The sequence below is a fragment of the Pseudorca crassidens genome, chromosome 4 (genome assembly GCF_039906515.1).
Source record: "Pseudorca crassidens isolate mPseCra1 chromosome 4, mPseCra1.hap1, whole genome shotgun sequence".
Taxonomy (NCBI): domain Eukaryota; kingdom Metazoa; phylum Chordata; class Mammalia; order Artiodactyla; family Delphinidae; genus Pseudorca; species Pseudorca crassidens.
Genome location: NC_090299.1, coordinates 47,308,803 through 47,332,220, shown reverse-complemented (window position 1 = coordinate 47,332,220; position 23,418 = coordinate 47,308,803). Strand labels below are relative to the sequence as shown.

Here is a 23,418-nt window from a genome sequence, read left to right as displayed (position 1 = left end):
CTATCTACATATCAAGGATCTGAATGACTGATTTGACATATTGATCTCAGATTTCATTTTTGTCAACATTCCTTTTACCATGTCCATACCATGAAATCTATGTAGCTCTGAAAGAAAGAGGGAAACTAAAATAAAATAATAGACTTAAAAGGCAACTAACCTTTTTCCACCTCATTCAGATTAGCAGCTGGCAGCAACAAAGACAGAAGAGACAAAAGACGTTTTACATTGCAGTACACAGCGGAGCACAGGAAGCCAAAGCACAGCATTAACAACAGAGAAGCCCAGGGTGAGAGAGCAAACTGAAGCAAGGCTTAGATTTCTTACCTACAGCCGGGCCAAACGCACAAACAAGGAGAAAATGAGGTAAAAGGCAGATGCCATCACAGGCAGCAAGAGATCTGTGGCTAAACCGGTGATTTAACAACAGGCAACTTTACTTTGTAAGATGTGTACATAATGGTTTGTGTGTGGGCATTGGAGATTTGAAAAACAGAGAGATAATGGTACAAAATGGAAAAATTAAAATGTTCTGAAATTTTTTCCCACAAAATACATTCTAAGCCTTTACACACCCAACTTGTATGGAAACTTTCATTTACTGAATGTATGCCATCCCATTAAGCAATACCCCATGGTTAAAATGTGATCGATTTTGTATCATCTTTGAACGTGGTCCTGTGAGAAGAGGGTTAATTAAGAAACATAGTCTTGACACAGCAGATCCAGGGTTCTGGCTCTTAGGAAACTTTCAAAACCACATTTTTCGATGCAATACCTGAATTCATACCAGAGCTTAAGAAAAGGTGTCAAGTTTTTCAACATCGCAGGGGTGCCACACTTACAACGTTCACTTTTGTAAGTTCTGGGCTAGTGCAATTTGAGGAAGTTTTTAAAACTTTACTTTCAAGAAGTGCCTTATTTTTAGAAAGGATATAATATTGATTTTAAGAGTGACCAACCATCACCAAAAACACAATCTCTCAAGCTACTATTAAAACCCTGGAGTGAATTTTTAAATTATTTGTTTAGCAATTTCAGTGTCTTATTAATCCTTAGCACAGTGATTTTTAATTTAGAATCATAGTGAGTTAAACTTCTCAAAAATTAATCTTGTCTGAAGAATACTAGCAATCAACAGTCATATGTTATACATAGGACAGATGATGGATTGAATTAGGTAGAAAATAACAGTTTGGATGCTTTCGGTGGGGAGGGGATAGTAACGGTTACATAACAGAAAAACAATACTGACCCTTAAAATTTATGTTGTCAATCCCTGCAGCAGGAAAGGACAGAGTTTTGTCCTATAATAAATCAATAACTATTTACTGTGAAGTTCTGGTTACATGGGCTTAAATAAATTTAATAAATTTCTCAACAGTGGTTCATTTTATTTTGAACACATGTAGCCATGTTTTACAGCCTGCCCGTCATATCATGACCTCTCTGTCAGACTGATTTCAGATCTTTGAATTTTCTCTATTAACATATCATATCCATTCTAATTCTTAACGTGGGTGCCAAATGTAAAAACTTTCACCATATTAATTTACAAGTTTTTCCTATGAAGTCTTATTTGTTCCTACTAGAGAGTTCATTTTCTCACTGAATGCCTCAGAGATACAGAGTAAAAAAAAAATCTCCAAACAGAAAAGCAACTTATAACTTGAATGATTTTTAAGCAGTGACAACATTATTATATTCTCTGAGCACAGAAGGGGTTCTGTTCCAAGATCTCATGCTCATTAATCAGATTCCAAACTTAAATCAAAAACAATACAGCCATGATATAAGAAAATGTCTCCCTGACTGCAGACTTGGATGAAGCAGGATATAAAGCTCTGGAGTACAATTTATAACCTCCTATAATTAAAGGCCATTTATGTGCCACTGATTTCAAAATCTGCAGATGGTTGTTTGATATTTTGTAAATGAGTTCATTTCACATATGGACAAAAATGCTACAGCTAATAGATGATTTACAAATATGTCTGATTTAGGTATCTGCTCTAATGCCAGTTTGCAAAACTCTTCACTTCCCACAAAACCCAACCCAAAGTTATAGTGATAGTATCTTCATGTTTTGTATGCTATGAACTTTCTATAGAGTGCAATGTTTATCCTTAGCCTGAATTAAGGCAAACTGATACCTGCAATAGATATGACTGAAAAAACCAGAGGAGTCTCAATTCTTGTTGAGCACCAAACGGCCCTTGACAAATAGTCATAGCAGGTTCCCACATGATAGCTTTTATAGATGTCACGTTTTGGCTCTAAAGTGGTTGTGCTAATAAGCTTTGGAGTTTTTTGGATGTGTTTCAAAGAAAGAGATCTGACACAGGGAAATGAAGCTTCGTAATACTTTTCAGAGGAAGTTGCACTGAACTGAATCATTTTAGGATGCAGAAAACGTGTTTAAGAAGATCAGGTGTGAAGGGATCTTGGAAAACAAAGGGAGAGAAGGTAAAACAAAGACTCAAAGAGATGGATAAGGAATGAAGTAGAGCACATCTAAAGCCAAAGGCGGACCCAACCAAACCAACGCAGAAGAGACTGCCACTTTATGTAAATTATCATGGAAAAGGTATGAAGCATCTGAATACAGCAGTGCTGTCAGGTCTAGGTTTTCATTGGTAAGGGGATATAGAAAAATTCCTGGTTTCTGTGCTCAGGAACACATTGGCTAACCAAACTGTGCTGGAAATACTCGGATCCAATTTGTCCTGGTCAGAGTAGGTTAGTTTAAAGAGGTCTCTGACATTAAGTGAATTAAGTTCTTCCTATAATGATCAGAACAATGACAGGATAGAGAACTGTCTCTAAGAAGGTACTAGCTACAGATTTTGGTGCAAGCATTGGGCTGCTTGTGTAAGTCTAAATTAGCCCATCCAGAAAAACTCAGATTCTCGGGGTAGCTCCAAGGGCTCGAGAATCAGTGCACTCAGGCTAATGGCATGTATGTGAGGTGTGACACAAGTAAAGCTCGTGTGAATGTCAAAGCTACGTAACACCTAAACTCTTCCTAGCTATGTTAGAATGGGTGCATATTAGACATACTTGCTATCCTTAATTAATGCAAAATAACAAAGAATTCAAATTCTGGCCACTAAGGAGTCCAAGTGCTATATATATATATATATATATATATATAAAAAATAGAGTAACTGGTGATACATGCTAAAATTTCTACTGGAAACTCAGTATATTACTTCGTATGGCATCAGGTACTTCACTGGTGTGAAAAAAAAAATCATACCATAGAAAAGGCAGCTGCAGAATCTCTCAAACAGACGCGGGATATTAGAACAAAAACTCATTATTCTATTTAGCATCTTCCCATCAAGAAAGTACCTCTTAAAATGCAAAGTTTGAGTATTCCATAAAAGCTTAAATTTCAGTGCTTTTCTAACAAATCCCTGGGAAAATTAATCATACAGATGTGCTTCCATTTTTCATGTCTAGAGATGTTAACCTCAGTCATCCAAGTAGCTATTTTACCCTCTGATATTCTTAACTATGTATATGGAAATAAATACAATTAATGAAAAATACCCAGCCGAATGAAAATGGTAACTTTGAATAGAGTGACAGAATGTACTTCTCCATTTTTTCTTACAAATAAAATATGTAACATTCTCCTTTTCTCTACCAATTTTAAAACTAAATGGTTTATTAAGAATGTAACTATGAAGTTTCTTATTCATAGCCACAAAAATTGATCAAAATAGATATTCTGACATAATAAGTAAGTTGTAAACTTGATGTTGACTTTATAGCAAATTGGTTTATCCAGGGCAGAAGTTTAGCAGTTTGGATAGTCTCATGAGAGTTACCACCTTTATTCCTGACATTTTGTATCAAGATAGAAAAAAAAAAGGTGGGGTGGGGGGAGAATGGTCTGATAAGATTACCCAAAGCGATCAGTATCTTCCTAATGTGATCTATTTTGAAGGACATGAGTTGCTACATGCAAACACTCACTGATGAATAAACAAGTATGGACACGAAGAATCTCAAATGCTTGGTTATTTTTTGCCTATGTAAAGAAATGCTCCCTTTTCACATATGTTTCGGTGGGTTGGTCTGCATAGGAAAAGTGCTTTGCATGAAAATGTCATTCAGTTGTGGGACTAAAAGCTTCAGTATGATAACTTCCTTTGTGCTGGAAAGTATTACTTTATGATGGATGCTTATGTTCTAACTGAGCTCCCCAGGACTTTTATTTGGTTGGCTGAAACCATCTTTAACTCCGTCTGTTATTACATTACAGCTAATTTCCAAAACAACTATCAGTTATTGAATAATACAATGGTCTACTAAACACATGCAGCATAGTGCCAGTGGTGCTTTCAAACAGATACACAGATTGATGGAATAGCATTTCCTAGTCTTCCTACCTGTGTACTCAGGTGGGCAAAGGCATGTGTAGTTATTAATTCCATCGACGCATGTAGAGTTATTTTCACAGTCATTATCTTCACAGTCATCAACATTGATTTCACAATTTTCTCCTTCAAATCCATCAGCACAAATACACCTGAACGCCAGGGGAAGAAAAGACAAAAGACACCTTCCTATATTTCCAAACCATATGGTCTAAATATTGAAAAAAACTAAATACACTCATCAATTACAGAGATTTTAACGACAAGAAATTGATTTTTTAAATGCTTTTAAATGACACATTGTAAGCATCAATTTAAGTTAATATCCCCCAAATCAGAAACAATTTGAGAAAGAAAATTTATGCTGGCTGCAAGATGGCAAATGGCCCCATGGTCCTATAAGTCAATAAATCCAATACATTTGCAGGTTTAAAAAATGAGAAAAGTTTACTCTACAGCCCTAGATATCTTAATCTCTAGTTGTGTTCTAATAAAATAATTCATGCTTATTTGCTCATAAATGAGGAGGAATGATTCTGATTTTTAAAAAATTACACTTACTAACTTATGTGTAATGTTCTTGATGTGTCAAAGCAAAATAGAAATCTAAAAATAAAACTTTGTCTTCCTTGCAATTATAAAATATGAATATCCTCTTTAACTCTCAACAAATACAATTTTTCACTGGCATAATACATTGTACCTTTCATCTTGCTAGGCATCAGAATAATCTTTGAGTAAAGGCTTGATGAAAAAGAGACAACTTCATAACAGAAGGCAGAAATGAAGTATATGTATTATAAAAAGTGGTATTTCTAACAAGCTTTAGTAGTAGATTAGCATTCTTATGCGAAGTTATTAGTTTTCATTGTAAGAACTCTGTTTCATGATTCATGAAGTAGATCTGAAGTAACTGTACTGTATGATTAAATAACTCGCGATTAAAAATGTTCACAGCATGTTTGTCTACACATATGGTGGCTTGGAAATGAGTCATTACTTTTCTGTTTCAATGGGACCCACATCTTATCATTACACACAGTCTGTTAAAGCAACACACAAAACAACAAATGGATATATGCCTTGCAGTAGGGGACTATTTGACTATTAATTAGCTTAACAGAGCCACTAATTTGTCTTGACCTAATCTGACTTGATTAGTTCCAATGTACGCATGTGCGTGTTTTTAAATTGCTTGGCTTTGTAGCATCCTGAGCTGAGAATACTGTAATGTCTCCATTTGTTTTTATATCGAAATATCTCTGCAAGGGACTAATACATACTTTCCTTATGAACAGAATTTCTGGTACTCTTTTCAAAACAAAGCCCTTGGATTTAAAAAGGAAAAATGAATCTTTGCTTATTCTTGCTCCAATACGTCAGACACAGAAGATCACAGACCAATGACCTACCAGAAGCCATCTTTTTCTCCTTCTTTTAAGTGGCAAGTTCCTCCATGTTTACATGGGTTACTGATGCATGCATGAATTGGAACATCACAGTCCTGCCCCTGGACAAGGAATGGTCAAGTTGAGTGTAAATAAAGTAGTACTCAGCACATAGAGAAAGCACAACAGAATAATAAAGACCCACCAAGGAAAGCTACGTTTTCAGATCTTGGTTCCCACAACAGCTTCTACTTACCTTGAAACCATATGGACAGGTGCAGCGATAAAAGTCAACTGGATCATTGTTACAGGTGCCATCATTTTTACATGGATTTGATAAGCAGGGATTACATTTAGCTAGAATATTGACATCTACAGGACCTAAAAATTGATTGAAAAATATGAGAAGTGGATGCTTTCTGTTTTCAGTTCACTTAAAATTATTTCAATGCCTTAATGTAACAGTACATTTTGTATAAAATTATTATTGGTCACATATCCATATGTGTTTCTCTTCCATGACAAAACCAGAAATCAGCATCATCATAATTATCTTTAAGAACGCAACAGGAGGCCATCTCATTGGGAGTTAATAGTGAAACTCTCTCATGTCAGAGTAGGGCTCTGAGTTGTGAGCTTAGGTAGTTAAGAGCTGACATTAGTGATGCCAGCATCAAAGGGTCAGTCCCCTCATTAGCTGACTAGCTAATGCGGATGCTTTCCATGGCCAGTGCCTGCAACTTAACTCAGGCGGCTGGTATGGAAAGCCATGGATCCCAAAGAGGACTGTGGGTGTGTGTGCTAGGGGATGGGTGGGCAAGGTTTGGAATAAGTACAAACTCAGGAGACCTTCAAGATGGTGGAGGAGTTAAGAAGTGGAGTTCACCTTCCTCCCCACAAATACATCAGAAATACATCTACATGTGGAACAACTCCTACAAAACCTACTGAATGCTGGCAGAAGACCTCAGACTTCCCAAAAGATATATATATATATATATTTTTTTTTTTTCTTCCTTTTTACTTTTTGTGAGTGTGTATGTGTATGCTTCTTTGTGTGATTAAGTTTGTATAGCTTTGCTTTTACCATTTGTCCTAGTGTTCTGTCCATTTTTTTTTTAAGTATAGCTTATAGTGCTTGTTACCATTGGTGGATTTGTTATTTGGTTTGGTTGCTCTCTTCTTTCTTTCTTTCTTTTATTACTTTTAATTTTTTTTATTTTTAATAATTTTTCATTTTTTATTTTAATAACTATTTCCTCCCTCCCTTCCTTCCTTCCTTCCTTCCTTCCATCCATCCATCCAACCATCCATCTTTTTTTCTCCCTTATCTTCTGAGCCATGTGGCTGACAGGGTCTTGGTGCTCCAGGCAGGTGTCAGCCTTGTGCCTCTGAGGTGGGAGAGCCAAGTTCAGGACACTGGTCCACCAGAGACCTCCTGGCTCCATGTAATATCAAATGGTGAAACCTCTCCCAGAGATGTCCATCTCAGTGGAAAGACCCAGTTCCACTCAATGACCAGCAAGCTACAGTGCTGGACACCCCATGCCAAACAACTAGCAAGACAGGGACACAGCCCCACCCATTACAAGAGATGCTGCCTAAAATAATAATAAGGTCACAGACACCACAAAACACACCACTGGATGCAGTCCTGCCCACCAGAAAGACAAGATCCAGCCTCATCCATCAGAACACAGGCACTAGTCCCCTCCACCAGGAAGCCTACACAACCCACTGAACCAACCTTAGCCACTGGGGGGCAGACACCAAAAACAACGGGACTATGAATCTGCACCCTGTGAAAAGGAGACCCCAAACACAGTAAGTTAAGCAAAATAAGAAGATAGAGAAACACACAGCAGATGAAAGAGCAATGTTAAAACCTACCAGTCCAAACAAATGAAGGGGAAATAGGCCGTCTACCTGAAAAAGAATTCAGAGTAATGATACTAAAGATGATCCAAAATCTTGGAAATAGAAGGAAAAAATACAAGAAACATTTAACAAGGACAGAGAAGAACTAGAGGGCAAAAAACAATGATGAACAACACAATAAATGAAATTAAAAATTCTCTAGAAGGAATCAATGACAGAATAACTGAGGCAGAAGAACAGAAAACTGACCTGGAAGATAAAATAGGGGATATAACTACCACAGAGCGGAATAAAGAAAAAAGAATGAAAAGAATTGAGGACAGTCTCAGAGACAACTGGGGCAAAATTAAAAACACCAACATTCGAATTATAGGGGTCCCAGAAGAAGAAGAGAAAAAGAAAGGGACTGAGAAAATATTTGAAGAGATTATACTTAAAAACTTCCCTAATATGGGAAAGGAAATACTCAATCAAGTCCAGGAAGTGCAGAGAGTCTCATACAGGATAAATCCAAGGAGAAACACGCAAAGACACGTATTAATCAAACTATTAAAAATTAAATACAAAGAAAAAATATTAAAAGCAGCAAGGGAAAAGCAACAAATAACATACAAGGGAATCCACATAAGGTTAACAGCTGATCTTTCAGCAGAAACTCCGCAAGCCAGAAGGGTATGGCAGGACATATTTAAAGCGATGAAAGGGAAAAACCCACAACCAAGATTACTCTATACCAGCAAGGCTGTCATTCAGATTCAATGGAGAAATTAAAACCTTTACAGACAAGCAAAAGTTAAGAGAATTCAGCACCACCAAACCAGCTTTACAACAAATGGAATTTCTCTAGACAGGAAAGAGAAGGGAAGGAAAAGACCTACAATAACAAACCCAAAACAATTAAGAAAATGATAATAGGAACATACATATCGATAACTACCTTAAATGTAAATGGATTAAATGCTCCAACCAAAAGACATAGACTGGCTCAATGGATACAAAAACAAGACCCATATACAGGCTGTCTACAAGACACCCACTTGAGACCTAGGAACACATACAGACTGAAAGTGAGGGGATAGAAAAAGATATTTCATGCAAATGGAAATCAAAAGAAGCTGGAGCAGAAATTCTCATATCAGACAAAGTAGACTTTAAAATAAAGACTATTACAAGAGACAATGAAGGACACTACATAACGATCAAGGGATCAATCCAAGAAGAAGATATAACAATTGTAAATATACATGCACCCAACATAGGAACACCTCAATACTTAAGGCAAATGCTAACAGCTATAAAACAGGAAATCGACAGTAACACAATAATAGTGGGGGACTTTAACACCTCACTTACACCAAGGCACAGATCATCCAAAATGAAAATAAATAAGGAAACACATGCTTTAAATAACACAATAGACCAGATAGATTTAATTGACATTTATAGGACATTCCATCCCAAAACAACAGAATACACTTTCTTCTCAAGTGCTCATGGAACATTCTACAGGATAGATCATATCTTGGGTCACAAATCAAGCCTTGGTAAATTTAAGAAAATTGAAATTGTATCAAGTATCTGTTCTGACCACAACGCTATGAGACTAGATATCAATTACAGGAAAAAAAATCTGTAAAAAATACAAACACATGGAGGCTAAACAATACACTACTAAATAATCAAGAGATCATTGAAGAAACCAAAGAGGAAATCCAAAAATACCTAGAAACAAATGACAATGAAAACACCACGACTCAAAACCTGTGAGATGCAGCAAAAGCAGTTCTACGAGGGAAGTTTATAGCAATGCAATCCTACCTCAAGAAACAAGAAACATCTCAAATAAACAACCTAACCTTACCCCTAAAGCAATTAGAGAAAGAAGAACAAAAAAACTCCAGAGTTAGCAGAAGGAAAGAAATCATAAAGATCAGATCAGAAATAAATGAAAAAGAAATGAAGGAAATGATAGTAAAGATCAATAAAACTAAAAGCTGGTTCTTTGAGAAGATAAACAAAATTGATAAACCATTAGCCACTTTCATCAAGGAAAAAAGGGAGAAAACTCAAATCAATAGAGTTACAAATGCAAAAGGAGAAGTAACAACTGACATTGCAGAAATACAAAGGATCATAAGAGATTATTGCAAGCAACTATATGCCAATAAAATGGACAACCTAGAAGAAATGGACAAATTCTTAGAAAAACACAATTGCGAGACTGAACCAGGAAGAAATAGAAAATATAAACAGACCAATCACAAGCACTGAAATTGAGACTGGGATTAAAAATTTTTCAACAAACAAAAGCCCAGGACCAGATGGCTTCACAGGAGAATTCTATCAAACATTTAGAGAAGAGCTAACAGCTACCCTTCTCAAACTCTTCCAAAATATAGCAGAGGGAGGAAAACTCCAAAACTCATTCTACAAGGCCACCATCACCCTGATACCAAAACCAGACAAGGATGTCACAAACAAAGAAAACTACAGGCCAATATCACTGATTAACAGTGATGCAAAAATCCTCAACAAAATACTAGCAAACAGAATTCAACAGCACATTAAAAGGCTCATACACCATGATCAAGTGGGGTTTATCACAGGAATGCAAGGATTCTTCAATCTACGCAAATCAATCAACGTGATACACCATGTTAACAAATTGAAGGAGAAAAACCATACGATCATCTCAATAGATGCAGAAAAAGCTTTTGACATATTCAACACCCATTTATGATAAAAACCCTCCAGAAAGTAGGCATAGAGGGAACTTACCTCAACATAATAAAGGCCATATATGACAAACCCACAGCCAACATCATTCTCAAGGGTGAAAAACTGAAACCATTTCCTGTAAGATCAGGAACTCTTGTTCCACTCTCACCACTGTTATTGGTTGTCCATGCTCACCACTATTATTCAACATAGTTTTGGAAGTTTTAGCCACAGCAATCAGAGAAGAAAAAGAAATAAAAGGAATCCAAATCGGAAAAGAAGAAGTAAAACTGTCACTTTGTAGATGACATGATACTATACATAGAGAATCCTAAAGATGCTACCAGAAAACTACTACAGCTAATCAATGAATATGATAAAGTAGCAGGATACAACATTAATGTACAGAAATCTCTTGCTTTCCTACACACTATTGATGAAAAATCTGAAAGAGAAATTAGGGGAACACTCCCAGTTACCATTGCCACGAAAAGAATAAGTTACCTAGGAATAAACCTACCTAAGGAGACAAAAGACCTGTATGCAGAAAACTATAAGACACTGATAAAAGAAATTAAAGATGATACAAACAGATGGAGAGATATACCATGCTCTTGGATTGGAAGAATCAACACTGTGAAAATGACTCTACTATCCAAAGCAATTTACATATTCAGTGCAATCCCTATCAAACTACCAATGGCATTTTTCACAGAACTAGAACAAAAAATTTCACAATGTACATGGAAACACAAAGACCCTAATAGCCAATGCAATCTTGAGAAAGAAAAATGGAGCTAGAGGAATAAGGCTCCCTGACTTCAGGCTATATTACAAAGCTACAGTAATCAAGACAGTATGGTATTGACACAAAAACAGAACTATAGATCAATGGAACAGGATAGAAAGCCCAGAGATAAACCCACACACCTATGGTCACCTTATCTTTGATAAAGGAGGTAAGAATATACAATGGAGAAAAGAATGCCTCTTCAGTAAGTGGTGCTGGGAAAACAGGACAGCTACATGTAAAAGAATGAAATTAGAACACTCCTAACACTATACACAAAAATAAACTCAAATGGATGAAATACCTAAATGTAAGGCCAGACACTATTAAACTCTTAGAAGAAAACATAGGCAGAACACTCTACGACATAAATCAGAGCAAGATCCTTTTTGACCCATCTCCTAGAGAAATGGAAATGAAAACAAAAATAAGCAAATGGGACCTAATGAAACTTCAAAGCTTTTGCACAGCAAAAGAAAAAATAAACAAGACAAAAAGACAACCCTCAGAATGGGAGAAAATATTTGCAAATGAAGCAACTGACAAAGGATTAATCTCCAAAATTTACAAGCGGCACATGTAGCTCAATATCAAAAAAACAAACAACCCAATCCAAAAATGGGCAGAAGACCTAAACAGACATTTCTCCAAAGAAGATATACAGATTGCCAACAAACACATGAAAGAATGCTCAACATCACTAATCATTAGACAAATGCAAATCAAAACTACAATGAGGTATCACCTCATACCAGTCAGAATGGCCATCATCAAAAAATCTAGAAACAATAAATGCTGGAGAGGGTGTGGAGAAAAGGGAACCCTCTTGCACGGTTGGTTGGAATGTAAATTGATACAGCCACTATGGAGAACAGTATGGAGGTTCCTTAAAAAACTAAAAATAGAACTACCATATGACCCAGCAATCTCACTACTGGGCTTATACTCTGAGAAAACCATAATTCAAAAAGAGTCATGTACCACAATGTTCATTGCAGTTCTATTTACAATAGCCAGGATATGGAAGCAACCTAAGTGTCCATCGACAGATGAATGGATAAAGAAGATGTGACACATATATACAATGGAATATCACTCAGCCATAAAAAGAAACGAAATTGATTTATTTGTAGTGAGGTGGATGGACATAGAGACTGTCATACAGAGTGAAGCAAGTTAGAAAGAGAAAAACAAATACCGTATGCTAACACATAGATGTGGAATCTAAAAAAAAAAAAAAAAAAGGTTCTGAAGAACCTAGTGGCAGGACAGGAGTAAAGACGCAGACGTACAGAATGGACTTGAGGACACGGGAAGGGGAAGGGTAAGCCGGGACAAAGTGAGACAGTGGAATGGACATATATACACTACCAAATGTAAAACAGATAGCCAGTGGGAAGCAGCCACATAGCACAGGGAGAGCAGCTCAGTGCTTTTTGACCACTTAGAGGGGTGGGATAGGGAGGGTGGGAGGGAGGGAGATGCAAGAGGGATGAGATATGGGGATATATGTATATATATAGCTGATTCACTTTGATATAAAGCAGAAACTAACTCACCATTGTAAAGCAATTATACTCCAATAAAGATGTTAAAAAAATATAAAACAAATAAATAAAAGAAAAAAAATTTATCAGTGCAAACAAAAATGCAATAATGTGCACCTGCCCTGATAATATTAGTCCAGTACTGTTATTTTCATACAGGAGATACAAAAGACTGCCACTTTTATACTTAGGACAAGAAACCGAAAATGAAATCTTCATTATATCCTCCCTCATGTCCCTTCAGTTCAATTTGTTAGCACATTAGCACAGGCACAAGATGAGTGAGATTTCTGTGTCTTCCTTGTCGAGAAGAAAATACTGCTGAAGCGGACTCTACTTGCAATCTCACCTTTTGGGATACACATTAAAAAAATGTCATAATCCATGAAAGGTCTAGATTAAATGCAGATTCAGTTGAAGATACATTCCTTTGGTCACACATATTTGTTCCACAAGTGGCTAAAAATGTAGATATTGTACCATCCTCAATAAAATTATGTTCCATTCATGCTACTTTTTGCACTGTTTGTGAGAGTGCACTAGACTGCCTTTTGGCAACTGTCTGATGAGTACACTCTGTCAGAGTGACACTTTTATATTTAAAATACAAATATTTTATAACATAAACATTAATTATATTTTTGCTTTCACCATCAATCTCTCTGTAGTTCTTTATCCTCACTGGAATTAGCAGTGATAATTCTAAGTGTATGTCTCACCACACATAATTTCTAGCAAGGTTATCTGAGGCAGCTGTATAGCATCCCTCCCCTGCCCCTACTCTTCTACCACTGCTCTAAGCTTCAAGGTACCTCCACCCAAAAAGCTGTATGGCTTCTGCTAATATAAACTTCCTTTAATCAAAATTTTCTACAGATTAGAGACCAACAGTAAGCTGTTGGTCTACTTACAGAAACTCATATATGAAAGAAAATGTGAAGTAACATGGTGGCCATTAAAACTCTTCATACCTAAATATTCCCTTACCCTAGGAAATACATATTCATATAATGGTTTTGGAGTACAATCCAAAAAAGGACAGCGTTCTATACTGTTCAGTTTTCCTATTAACAAAAACCCTGAAATATGTTTACATAGAGATTCCTGTTTCTTTTTCAACTATTCGGAAATAAATGACAGTTCTGGGGATCACTATTAATGGGAAGGGTTGGTGTTTGCTCCCAGTGACACCTCAATCACTAGGGGAGGCCTTGCCTGTATCTCCTCTGCTTTTTCTTGGTACCAGAAAAACGAAGGCAGTTGTATCAAATTACAGTTGGGAAATTGCTGGGATTAATACTGAAGTGAGCCATGTAGAAATTTAATTTCTCACCCTCCTCCAATGTATTTATCAAATAAATTTAGCTATTCAGTACATTGGGGAAGTAAATGTAGCAGTTAATTAGAGCAGTATGTTAAATTAATGTCATACCCCACAATAAATGGCTTTGTGTTTGCTAAAATGATCACACTTAGAATCAGCACTAGGAAAGGAAATATCTAAATGGTAATGGATTCCTGAGCTAGGCTAGAAGAAAGAAGGCTCTTAGAACAAAGGCATAGGGTGAAGCAGCTAAGAATGTACGCCAGCAAAACAGCACGTCAGCAAATGCAAGGACTGTAAACATTCATCTGGCTACTTCCCAAGACCTTGAGGAAAATTGTCTTTTAGTCTAATTCTGTGCTTTCAACCTCAAAAGACTGTAGTTTGAATGGAGGGGTTCAGGGTTGGCAGTTTCTAAGTTTATTCTGTGGAATGTGACATTTTTCAAAAATTATGTTTGATTATTTAGATGAGAAGCTCGAGATTGTTTTAGAAAAAAAACTGGGTATGTTTTGAAGAATTATTTTAATAGAGTATGCAGATAATGAAATTGCCAGGCTGAAGCAGCCTCTGTCCAGTTTTTAGCACAGTCGAGATTTATTGAATAAATATCCACTGAACCATATTTGATTAATAAGCACGATCTAATTTCTCCACTTTTTTTTCCAGGACCAGGTTTCATTTTTAATATAGCACGTCTGCTCAACTATTTTCAGTATCTGCAATTTCTTATGGGTATATGAAGGGAGATTGTTGCTCTCCCATACATATTCAGTTTAGCTACAAGAATCAAAATAACAAGATTTCTCATGTGCACAGGCTTCTTCTGATAATTTCCTAAACCCACAAACTGTTCTGGCGGCATCAGGTTGAGGAATATATAAAATATTGAATTCTAATTTCTTCAGCTTGGTAAAGTTGACTACTAATAGCTACCATTCTATTTGCTTCTCCTTTTTTCAAATCCCTCTTTTAAAATCAATTTTTCAAAGATAATTTATTATTTCTAGCACTTGAGTTTGAGTGAAAGGTAATTCAAAAGATGTTTCTGAATTATAGAAATTCCAAATAGCAGCGTCCTCCGATATGTCCAAATGTCTTAAAATGGTATGATTCCTTTTCCTATTTAGATTATAATTCTACCTAACTAAATGCTCTTCTTATAATGTGATTTTTACATCCACTTGGTTTATCTAAATCCATTTATTTTTACATTCTAACCCCTTGGAACTATATCCTTTGTATCTGGTTCTCTTCTCTCATTCATCTTCCCATCCATATTTTGCTTCTCTTCTAAGTCTACCTTCTGTCTTGTCTTTGCCTTCAATCTGTGGTTCATTTTCCATCCGGGACAACTTCTCTGAGACCCTTTCTTGCAAAGTTCTTATTCAAGGGTAATCACATCTTTAATCTGTTTCTATAACAAGGAGATAATATCAGAGCCAAAGGGATATGCTAAAGTCAAAATAAAATGGTAGAAGGGTTAGCATAGTTCTCTAAGAGCAAACCAACACGTAGAATCTTGCACACTTGATTGGTCCCAGATGAAAAGAAGATGTCCAGGAACAAGAAATAGACAAGCTCTTATCATAATGCGTAGTAATCTTAGGAAGAGAATCAGAAGTCAACCAGGCCAAGTTAGTGATCTAGATGTGTTACTTAACTGTATGGAATTAGGAGAGTAATGGCAGTCATCTCAATGGGTTGCTTTAAGCTTTAAATGAGATGCTAATGAATTCTGAGCACAGAATATAGTGAGAACAAGCACAGAAGCCACAGAAAGTTCTGACACTCTTTAAAGCCTAGACATCCAAAGAAGGCAGGAGCTGGGAGGGACATAAGTGGTTTACTTAAAAGGAGAAAAGAGAGTAAGTCTTCCTCTGTATGTTTGTTCAAATTTTAGCACAAAGGCAAATTACAGCTTGCTGTTTATTCATTCATTGCAAGTTCACTGAGTACCTTCGGTCTATGCCAGGAGCTTTTGAAATCTGGAAAAACTGTAGGGGCTATTATTAACTAAAACAAGGGAGAGTGGAAATGGGCACCGAGAGATAATTTCCCATTGGGTAACGACACCTAGAGTTAATGATTTTATGTTTTTAAGGACTGCGACTGTGATTTGTAAATCTGGCGTGGACAACCACGGGGAATAACAGCACACAATTAAGAAGGAGAGGTTCTTTTTGTTCTTGCAGTGATGCTTGGCAAGGAACTAGAACTTGCTTGCTGATACAACTTCACCAATCTTCAAACTTTCTTTCTTCCAAAAGCCGGTTCCAAGAAGTGTTAAATTATTGCCAAGACATTAGCCCTCAGAAGATGTGTGCCACAGAGGAGAAAGATGTCGCAGAGGAGAAAACAAATCTAGCTTCCTGAATACAAATGTTTACTAATGTCACTGAAATGAAGGCCAGTCTAGGATATCTAGATTGATTTAAGATTAGGTCTTGACTTAAGAGAGTTCTCTAGCATCAGCTATATGGAGTGGAGTTGTGTTTAGCTTAATAATTCAAAGGGAAAACGAGCAGAAAGTTTGGTTACCAATTTGTCTTTGTCAGTTACTTTAACTTTGATGGAAGAACTGCTGGACTGCAAATCCATTAAAGCTTGTAGGCTGACTTGCTTACTTGACTCAAATCACTAGCTATGCACCTGACACTAATATTGCCACCCACTGAGAATTGTGTCTCACTTTGACTTATGACTAAAAGCTCCAAACACAAATTTCTAACTATATCCCAGAGTCTGCCTTCATTCAGGTGTCCCTTGGACACATGAGTCAAATAGTAGAACCCCCTAGTACTGCCCTTGTATAAAGTCAGATGTACATCAAAGACAACTCAGAAAAAACAAAGGGCGATATTTGATATTGGGCATAACTAACTAATAGTTCAGTAATAGAGACATCTATGGATCAACTATAGGACAGTTGCAAGAGAATGTGGAAAATGGGAAAGCATATTTTGGAATATGTGTTTTAAGTTTCTGCAAGCCAGCAAGGGGGAGGAATTCACTAGGTGAATGGAAATATGAATCTGAAGTTCATAAGAAAAGTCATGGCTAGATACTTGAAGCCACAGGACCAAAATCAATTAAATTAACAGGGCTAAGGAGAGAACCCCACATATGTCAATATTAAAGAGTGGGTAAGAAAGAGATGTCAGCAAAGGAATGAAGAGGCAATGGGAATGTACAAGAGGGAGCAGTGGCCACTACTGTCTAAGATGAAAAGAGGGCAAATAAAGAAGCTAAAAAGAAGCTATTGAAATGGGCAAGAGGGAAGTCACTGGTATCCCTATAGTTTCAGTGGAGGGGTAGAGATGGTCCCTAGGTGATAGGGGGGTTAAAATCCTACAAATTTGCATTTTATAAATGGTTAAACAAAAACACGAAGATGGGTATTACACCTCTGGGATTCCCTGGCTTGGCCATTTGCTACACACACATATGATCTTAAGCCAGTAAATAAACTTCTTGAAGCACACTTAAAAGAAAAAGAGCAATAATTACTTCATGGAATTATTGTACCAGAGATGATATATATGTATGATATTTAAGAATGGAATACAAATCATTAATTCTCATCACCTATTAAAATAAATGTCTGTTAAAAATTGCCCAGTGTTTTAAGTTTTTTAAAAAGTATAATGAAGGGTTTCCCTGATGGCGCAGTGGTTAAGAATCCGCCTGCCAATGCAGGAGACACAGGTTCGAGCCCTGGTCTGGGAAGATCCCACATGCCGGGGAGCAACGAAGCCCGTGCGCCACAACTACTGAGCCTGTGCTTTAGAGCCCACGAGCCACAACTACTGAGCCTGCGCGCCTAGAGCACGTACTCCGCAACAAAAGAAGCCACTGCAATGAGAAGCCTGCGTACCACAACGAAGAGTAGCCCCAGTAGCCCCCACTCGCCGCAACTAGAGAAAGCCAGCGCACAGCAAGGAAGACCCGACGCAGCCAATACATACATACATACATATGTACATAAATAAATACAATTTATTTAAAAAAAAAAGTATAATGAAAAACAGCCCTTGTTTGTTTTCCAAAGATGGTGCTTTTGGCAAATAACTATGTAGAAACCTGAATATTTTCTTTAGTCAGCGAGCAAATCTTACTCCCCCAAAGCTAAGGTTATTTCAAATTTATAACTATGTTCTAGTGATACTAATCTGAAAATGTAAAAAGGATTTGACCAAGTTTTAAATACTATTTCAAAACAGATCTAACTAGTAAATTTTTCATTTTTTTAGGTTAAATTATTTAATCACCTTCATACTTTAATTAAATGATTAAGGATAATATTAACTAATAATTTTGAGGAAAAAAAACAAAAGACCTTGAACTTGTCAAGAACACCCCCCAAAAGGAAACGATCTCACTGGGAAAAAAAACTGACAATATTACAATGTTATTATTGAGAGATGTGGACTTTTTCCCAGAAATTCCAGAATTTAGAGGATTCTTCACCTATAAAAAGAGCAGAAGAGATCAACCATGTGGTGGTGGAATGTTGATCATTCTGGGATATGAAAAGGTCCCAGGTTTCCCAACCCCTTAGCTGATCTTTACAGATAACTAATGAGGTATGTTGAGCACCACACCCCTGCCTCTTCACTGGGTTCCTGGCTACCAGACACCTGACCACTGGGGCTGCTTTCCCTGATTTGTGCTCCATTCTCAGTTCCACTTGACTCACTATACGAGTCTCCTGATGCCCTGATGGACCTGGTGGTATTGGTTACAATTCCACAATTGTTTGGTTTGGATACACATTATTAATATTGTATATATATTTCTATCACCACACTTCCATATCGTTTTGCAACTATTCATTTAAATGTTATCTATCAGTAGAATATAAGCTCCATAAAGGCAGGGGTTTTTCTGTCCTATTTATTATTGTATTCTTAATACCTTGGATCTGTGCCTGGTGCATAACAGGAACTCACATAATATTTGTTGAATGAAAGAGGCAATATACCACTTGTTTCCTTTAGACTGTTCACTCCTTAGCACATTTAAGTGTTCAATAAATGTCTGTAAAATTAAAAGTGAACAATTTAGTAGCCTGCATAGCTAAAGTTTCCTGAACCAAGAGCAATAAAGGGAATATTAGAAATTAACAATATTCTACATTCCATGCTGACGTTTTCAATGAAAACCTGGAGAGGGAAAAACCCTTCATTTTCTGCTTGAGCATTCTAATATCATCTGATATTTAAAAGATGAAGACAGGACATTTGGGTTATAAGAACAAGTCATGACCATCTGCTTCCCATTCAAGAATGCCCTAATCTGGGTATTAATTAAATATGCTCTGATAATCTATTTCATTCAGTTCATTTATTTCTGTTGTGCGCTGAAACTATGAGATTATACTACAAAGAAAATACTCTGAAAAATGTAAGATAAAAATTGTATTGAAAGAATTAATTACTCAAAATAATATTGTCTTTTCTAGCAGAGAAAATATTTAAGTTATATTTAAATATAGGTACATAAACATCTTTTCAAATAAAGAATATTCATCTTCCTGCTGTAATTTGAAATTACATATTTACAAACTTTAATATTAGGAGTATGTACTTACATGATTTTCATGAATAAATAAAACACATTAAAACTGGCACAAAAGTTAAAATATAAAAGCCTCAAATTATAAAATATTTAAAGAAGTGTAATTTTACTGCTTTCAAGCTCATAAAGCGTGTAAACTCAAAAACACAGTACTCGGTAGATTTCCCAGAGTTAATTATTTTAATGAATGGATTAGAATACTTTGTCTTTACCAATCCATTTTTTATGAGTAAATATTTCTAGCAAAGAATATGAGAGTGGTTTACAATATTCTGACAAATATCGAGAAATGCTGGCAAAGAACATTATGAGTTTCAATGTTTGCTATCTCTCTAAAATTAGGTTAAGTTATAGAGGAACTGAGTAAATCTTAAAGTTTGCTAAGTGCACTTACACTAAATTTGTTGAGTTCTGAATGTCTACACTTCTTGTCAACTGGCCTACACCTATGCTGTCTGCTATGTAGTTTAGGATGTACCTTGAAATATGTGTGATTTGTTAATTCGATGAGTCAGTGAATATTAAATAAACTGTCACAGTTCCAGCATTTTCCTATATCACAGCTGGGCTCCTGCAGTTCCACCCACCTGTAGCTCAAGTCCTCACACTTGCCTGCTTATCCAAACAACTGGCTTAGACACTCTTGCAAGAAACCTTTCACAGCCGCTCTCTGACAGGATTTCTTCATCTGAGTCCTGTAGCAACAGCACTATGCAATATGGTAGCCACTAGCTACATATGACTATTTAAGTTTAAATTTAAATACAATAAATACAATTTAAAAAATCATTTCCGCAGTTGCCTTAGCTACATTTCAACAACCACATGTGGCTAGTGGCTACCATATTGGATAGCACAGGTATGGAACATTTCTATCACTGCAGAAAGGTCTATCAGGCTACACTGATCCAGACCAAAGCATATTTCCATTCATGCTATACTAAGAACAAAAGATACTATTAATGAAGAAAAGGTCAAATCAATTAGACAAATCTTGAGTTAAACAGACATTTATGCATGTATGTATGTTTGTATTCACTGGCCTTCTGGGAACATTTAACAAATTAATGTGGGGACTTCCCTGGTAGCACAGTGGTTAAGAATCCACCTGCCAATTCAGGGGACATGGGTTCAAGCCCTGATCCAGGGAGATCCCACATGCCGCAGAGCAACTAAGCCTGTGCGCCACAACTACTGAGCCTGTGCTCTAGAGCCCGCGAGCCACAACTACTGAGCCCACGTGCCACAACTACTGAAGCCTGTGCACCTAGAGTCCGTGCTCCACAACAAGAGAAGCCACCGCAGTGTAGAAGCCCACGCACTGCACCTAAGAGTAGCCCCCGCTCGCCACAACTAGAGAAAAGCCCATTCGCAGCAACGAAGACCCAACACAGCCCAAAATAAATAAATTAATTAATTAATTTTAAAAAATTAAAAAAAAAGAGAAATATCTTCATGGAACTCTAAGATTTAAGAATTGAAGATAAACACCAGCATTTTTCAAAGTGGAGTGTGAGTATCCCTGGGTACAGAGAGTGTAACAGAATCAGTCTGCAGTTGCTCAACTTGTCTATATACTCTTTCTAGAATCAATCTGCCCAATAATATGCCTACAAGTAAGTTTTTATGCCAGTTTCTCCTCCCCTATCTCCCCTTTGACAATCATCTCCACCTTACAAAAAAATGATATACTTCTCAGCCCACCAGAAATTTACCATGGGGCACTGCCCCAAGGAAGCATCTGAGGTTACAAAAGAATAATTTAAAACATTGGTTATTTGCAAAGTCTCTTGCAATCAATGCACATAATCCCAGAGAGGCATTTCCAATAAAATTTTAATTTCAATTTTGAATATAAATATTAGCATATTGATAAATAATTATGCTGTTGCAATCAGTGTTGCATTAAGCATTATTGACAATTAATTCTAATAAAAATTTAAAAACTCATAGATCTTTAGTGGTAGGAAATTTTAAATATTCAAATTATATACATATTTTTGGCAGTGAAGAATGATACAGTTCTCTGAGGTACTGGAAATAGAAATTCAAGGAGAAAAATCGAAGTTCGAGGAAAAAGAGCAACATAAAATATTGAGGATCTTGTTTTTGTTTCTTTTAAAATTGGCTGTGATATTTAGATTCCACAAAATACATTTAAAAGAATAATGGAAGAGTGTTGTTTTAAGATATCAATATTTACAATGCACTGTGAATTACATCTTCTGTTACCATTTATAACTATGAAATAACATCAGATGACCACTTAAAAATGTTTGGAGGAGGGAATACAGTTTTTGAAAATTCCTTCTTTCACCAACAGAACATAGCATGCCATCCCACATCATATTTTTGCTGGTGTTTGAAATGTTATAATAATAAAAATGGCAGCTAACCTATACTGAGAGCTATTGTGCGTAAGGCAGTAAGCATGTTTTATATATATTAAATAAAAGAATGCTCTTCCCCCAACTTTATTGAAAAATATTTTACAAATATAATTGTATGTACTTAAAATGTATAACCTGATGATTTGATATACATATACACTGTGTAGTGATTAACAAGAGCAAGATAATATACATCCATCACCTCACATAGTTAACTTTTGTGTGTGTGTGGGCAGAATGCTTAAGATTCACTCTCAGAAACTTTTAAGCATCCAATACCATATTATTAACTATTGTCACCATGCTGTACATTAGATCCTCAGAACTTATTGTCCTTATAACTGAAAGTTTGTACACTTTCACCAACATCTCCCCATTTTCCCTCTCCCCCGGCCGCTGGAAACTACCCTGCTATTCTCTGTTCCTGTGAAAACGACATTTTCTTTTCTTTTTCTTTTTTTCTTTAAGATTCCACTTATAATATCTCATCTAATCTTAAAAAACCCTTTCTGGTATGTATTATCATCACCTCTGCCTACAGATGAGGAATCTGAGCCACAGGCTGGTTAAGCTAGTAAACTAAAGTTACATAGCTATTGAAAATTGAAGCTGGAATTTAGCCCAGGTGAAACCAGGCTGGTCTTCATTCTGTGATTCACTGCACACTATTACCTACTTAGATATGTTTTCCCACCTACATGATCAAGTGTTGAAAGCTTATCTTTTCAGGTAGGTCTGCAACTTTCTCTATGCTCCACAATACCCAAGGTTTAGTTTTACCAATAAAACAAGTTTAATAAGCATTTGCTGCTTACACATTTAGAATTTTTAAGAATTTCTCTCCTCCATCTAATAATTAAAAGTGGCCCTCTTGAAACATCGAAAATTAAGGATTATAGTGACCTTCTACCCTATTTTTGGTAAGAAACTTAAATCCATATATTTGACTAGAAAAAGTGGAAAGATATACAAAACAAGTTTAATAGTGATTATCTTTTGGTATTGTCATTAACTGTTAGATTTAGATCTTTAGTTTCTTATCGTTTACATTTTCCTATCCTTTAGATTTTCTATGTTGGGCATAGATTACTTTTGTAATAAGAGAAGAATCTATTTGTTACTAAGCCACTGTATAGAATTCACAAGCACATAAAACAAAGGGAAAAGAAAAGGATCCAAACAAGCAAGAAACAGCACCATCGACATAGGAAGAGTGAAGCACAGGAGGTGAGTCGGAAGGTCTGGCCTGAACACTGGGGAGGGCTCATTTCTCCTTACCTGGAATCAGGAAGCCACAGGGCCCTGGCAGCCCTAGGAGCAGGGTACACATTCAGACAAAGCAAAAGCAAAATATTTCACTTGTTAGAGGCTATGAGAGGAATTTCCAGAAATTGTGTACTCTTCATTTCTCCATA

The 23,418-nt window shown here is 36.3% G+C and overlaps 1 protein-coding gene across 5 annotated transcripts in view; it reads right to left on the bottom strand.

Moving 5' to 3' along the window:
- The window catches only part of SLIT2 (slit guidance ligand 2), a 382,964-nt gene that overhangs the window by 39,463 nt on the left and 320,083 nt on the right, over window positions 1-23,418 (bottom strand). For all 5 annotated transcript variants that reach the window (XM_067735623.1, XM_067735624.1, XM_067735625.1 and 2 more), the window contains 3 exons: window positions 6,033-6,157; window positions 5,801-5,898; window positions 4,401-4,540 (listed from right to left, as the gene is read on the bottom strand). In XM_067735623.1, coding sequence (XP_067591724.1) covers window positions 4,401-4,540; window positions 5,801-5,898; window positions 6,033-6,157 — 363 coding nt within the window. The remainder of the gene's footprint in view (window positions 1-4,400; window positions 4,541-5,800; window positions 5,899-6,032; window positions 6,158-23,418) is intronic.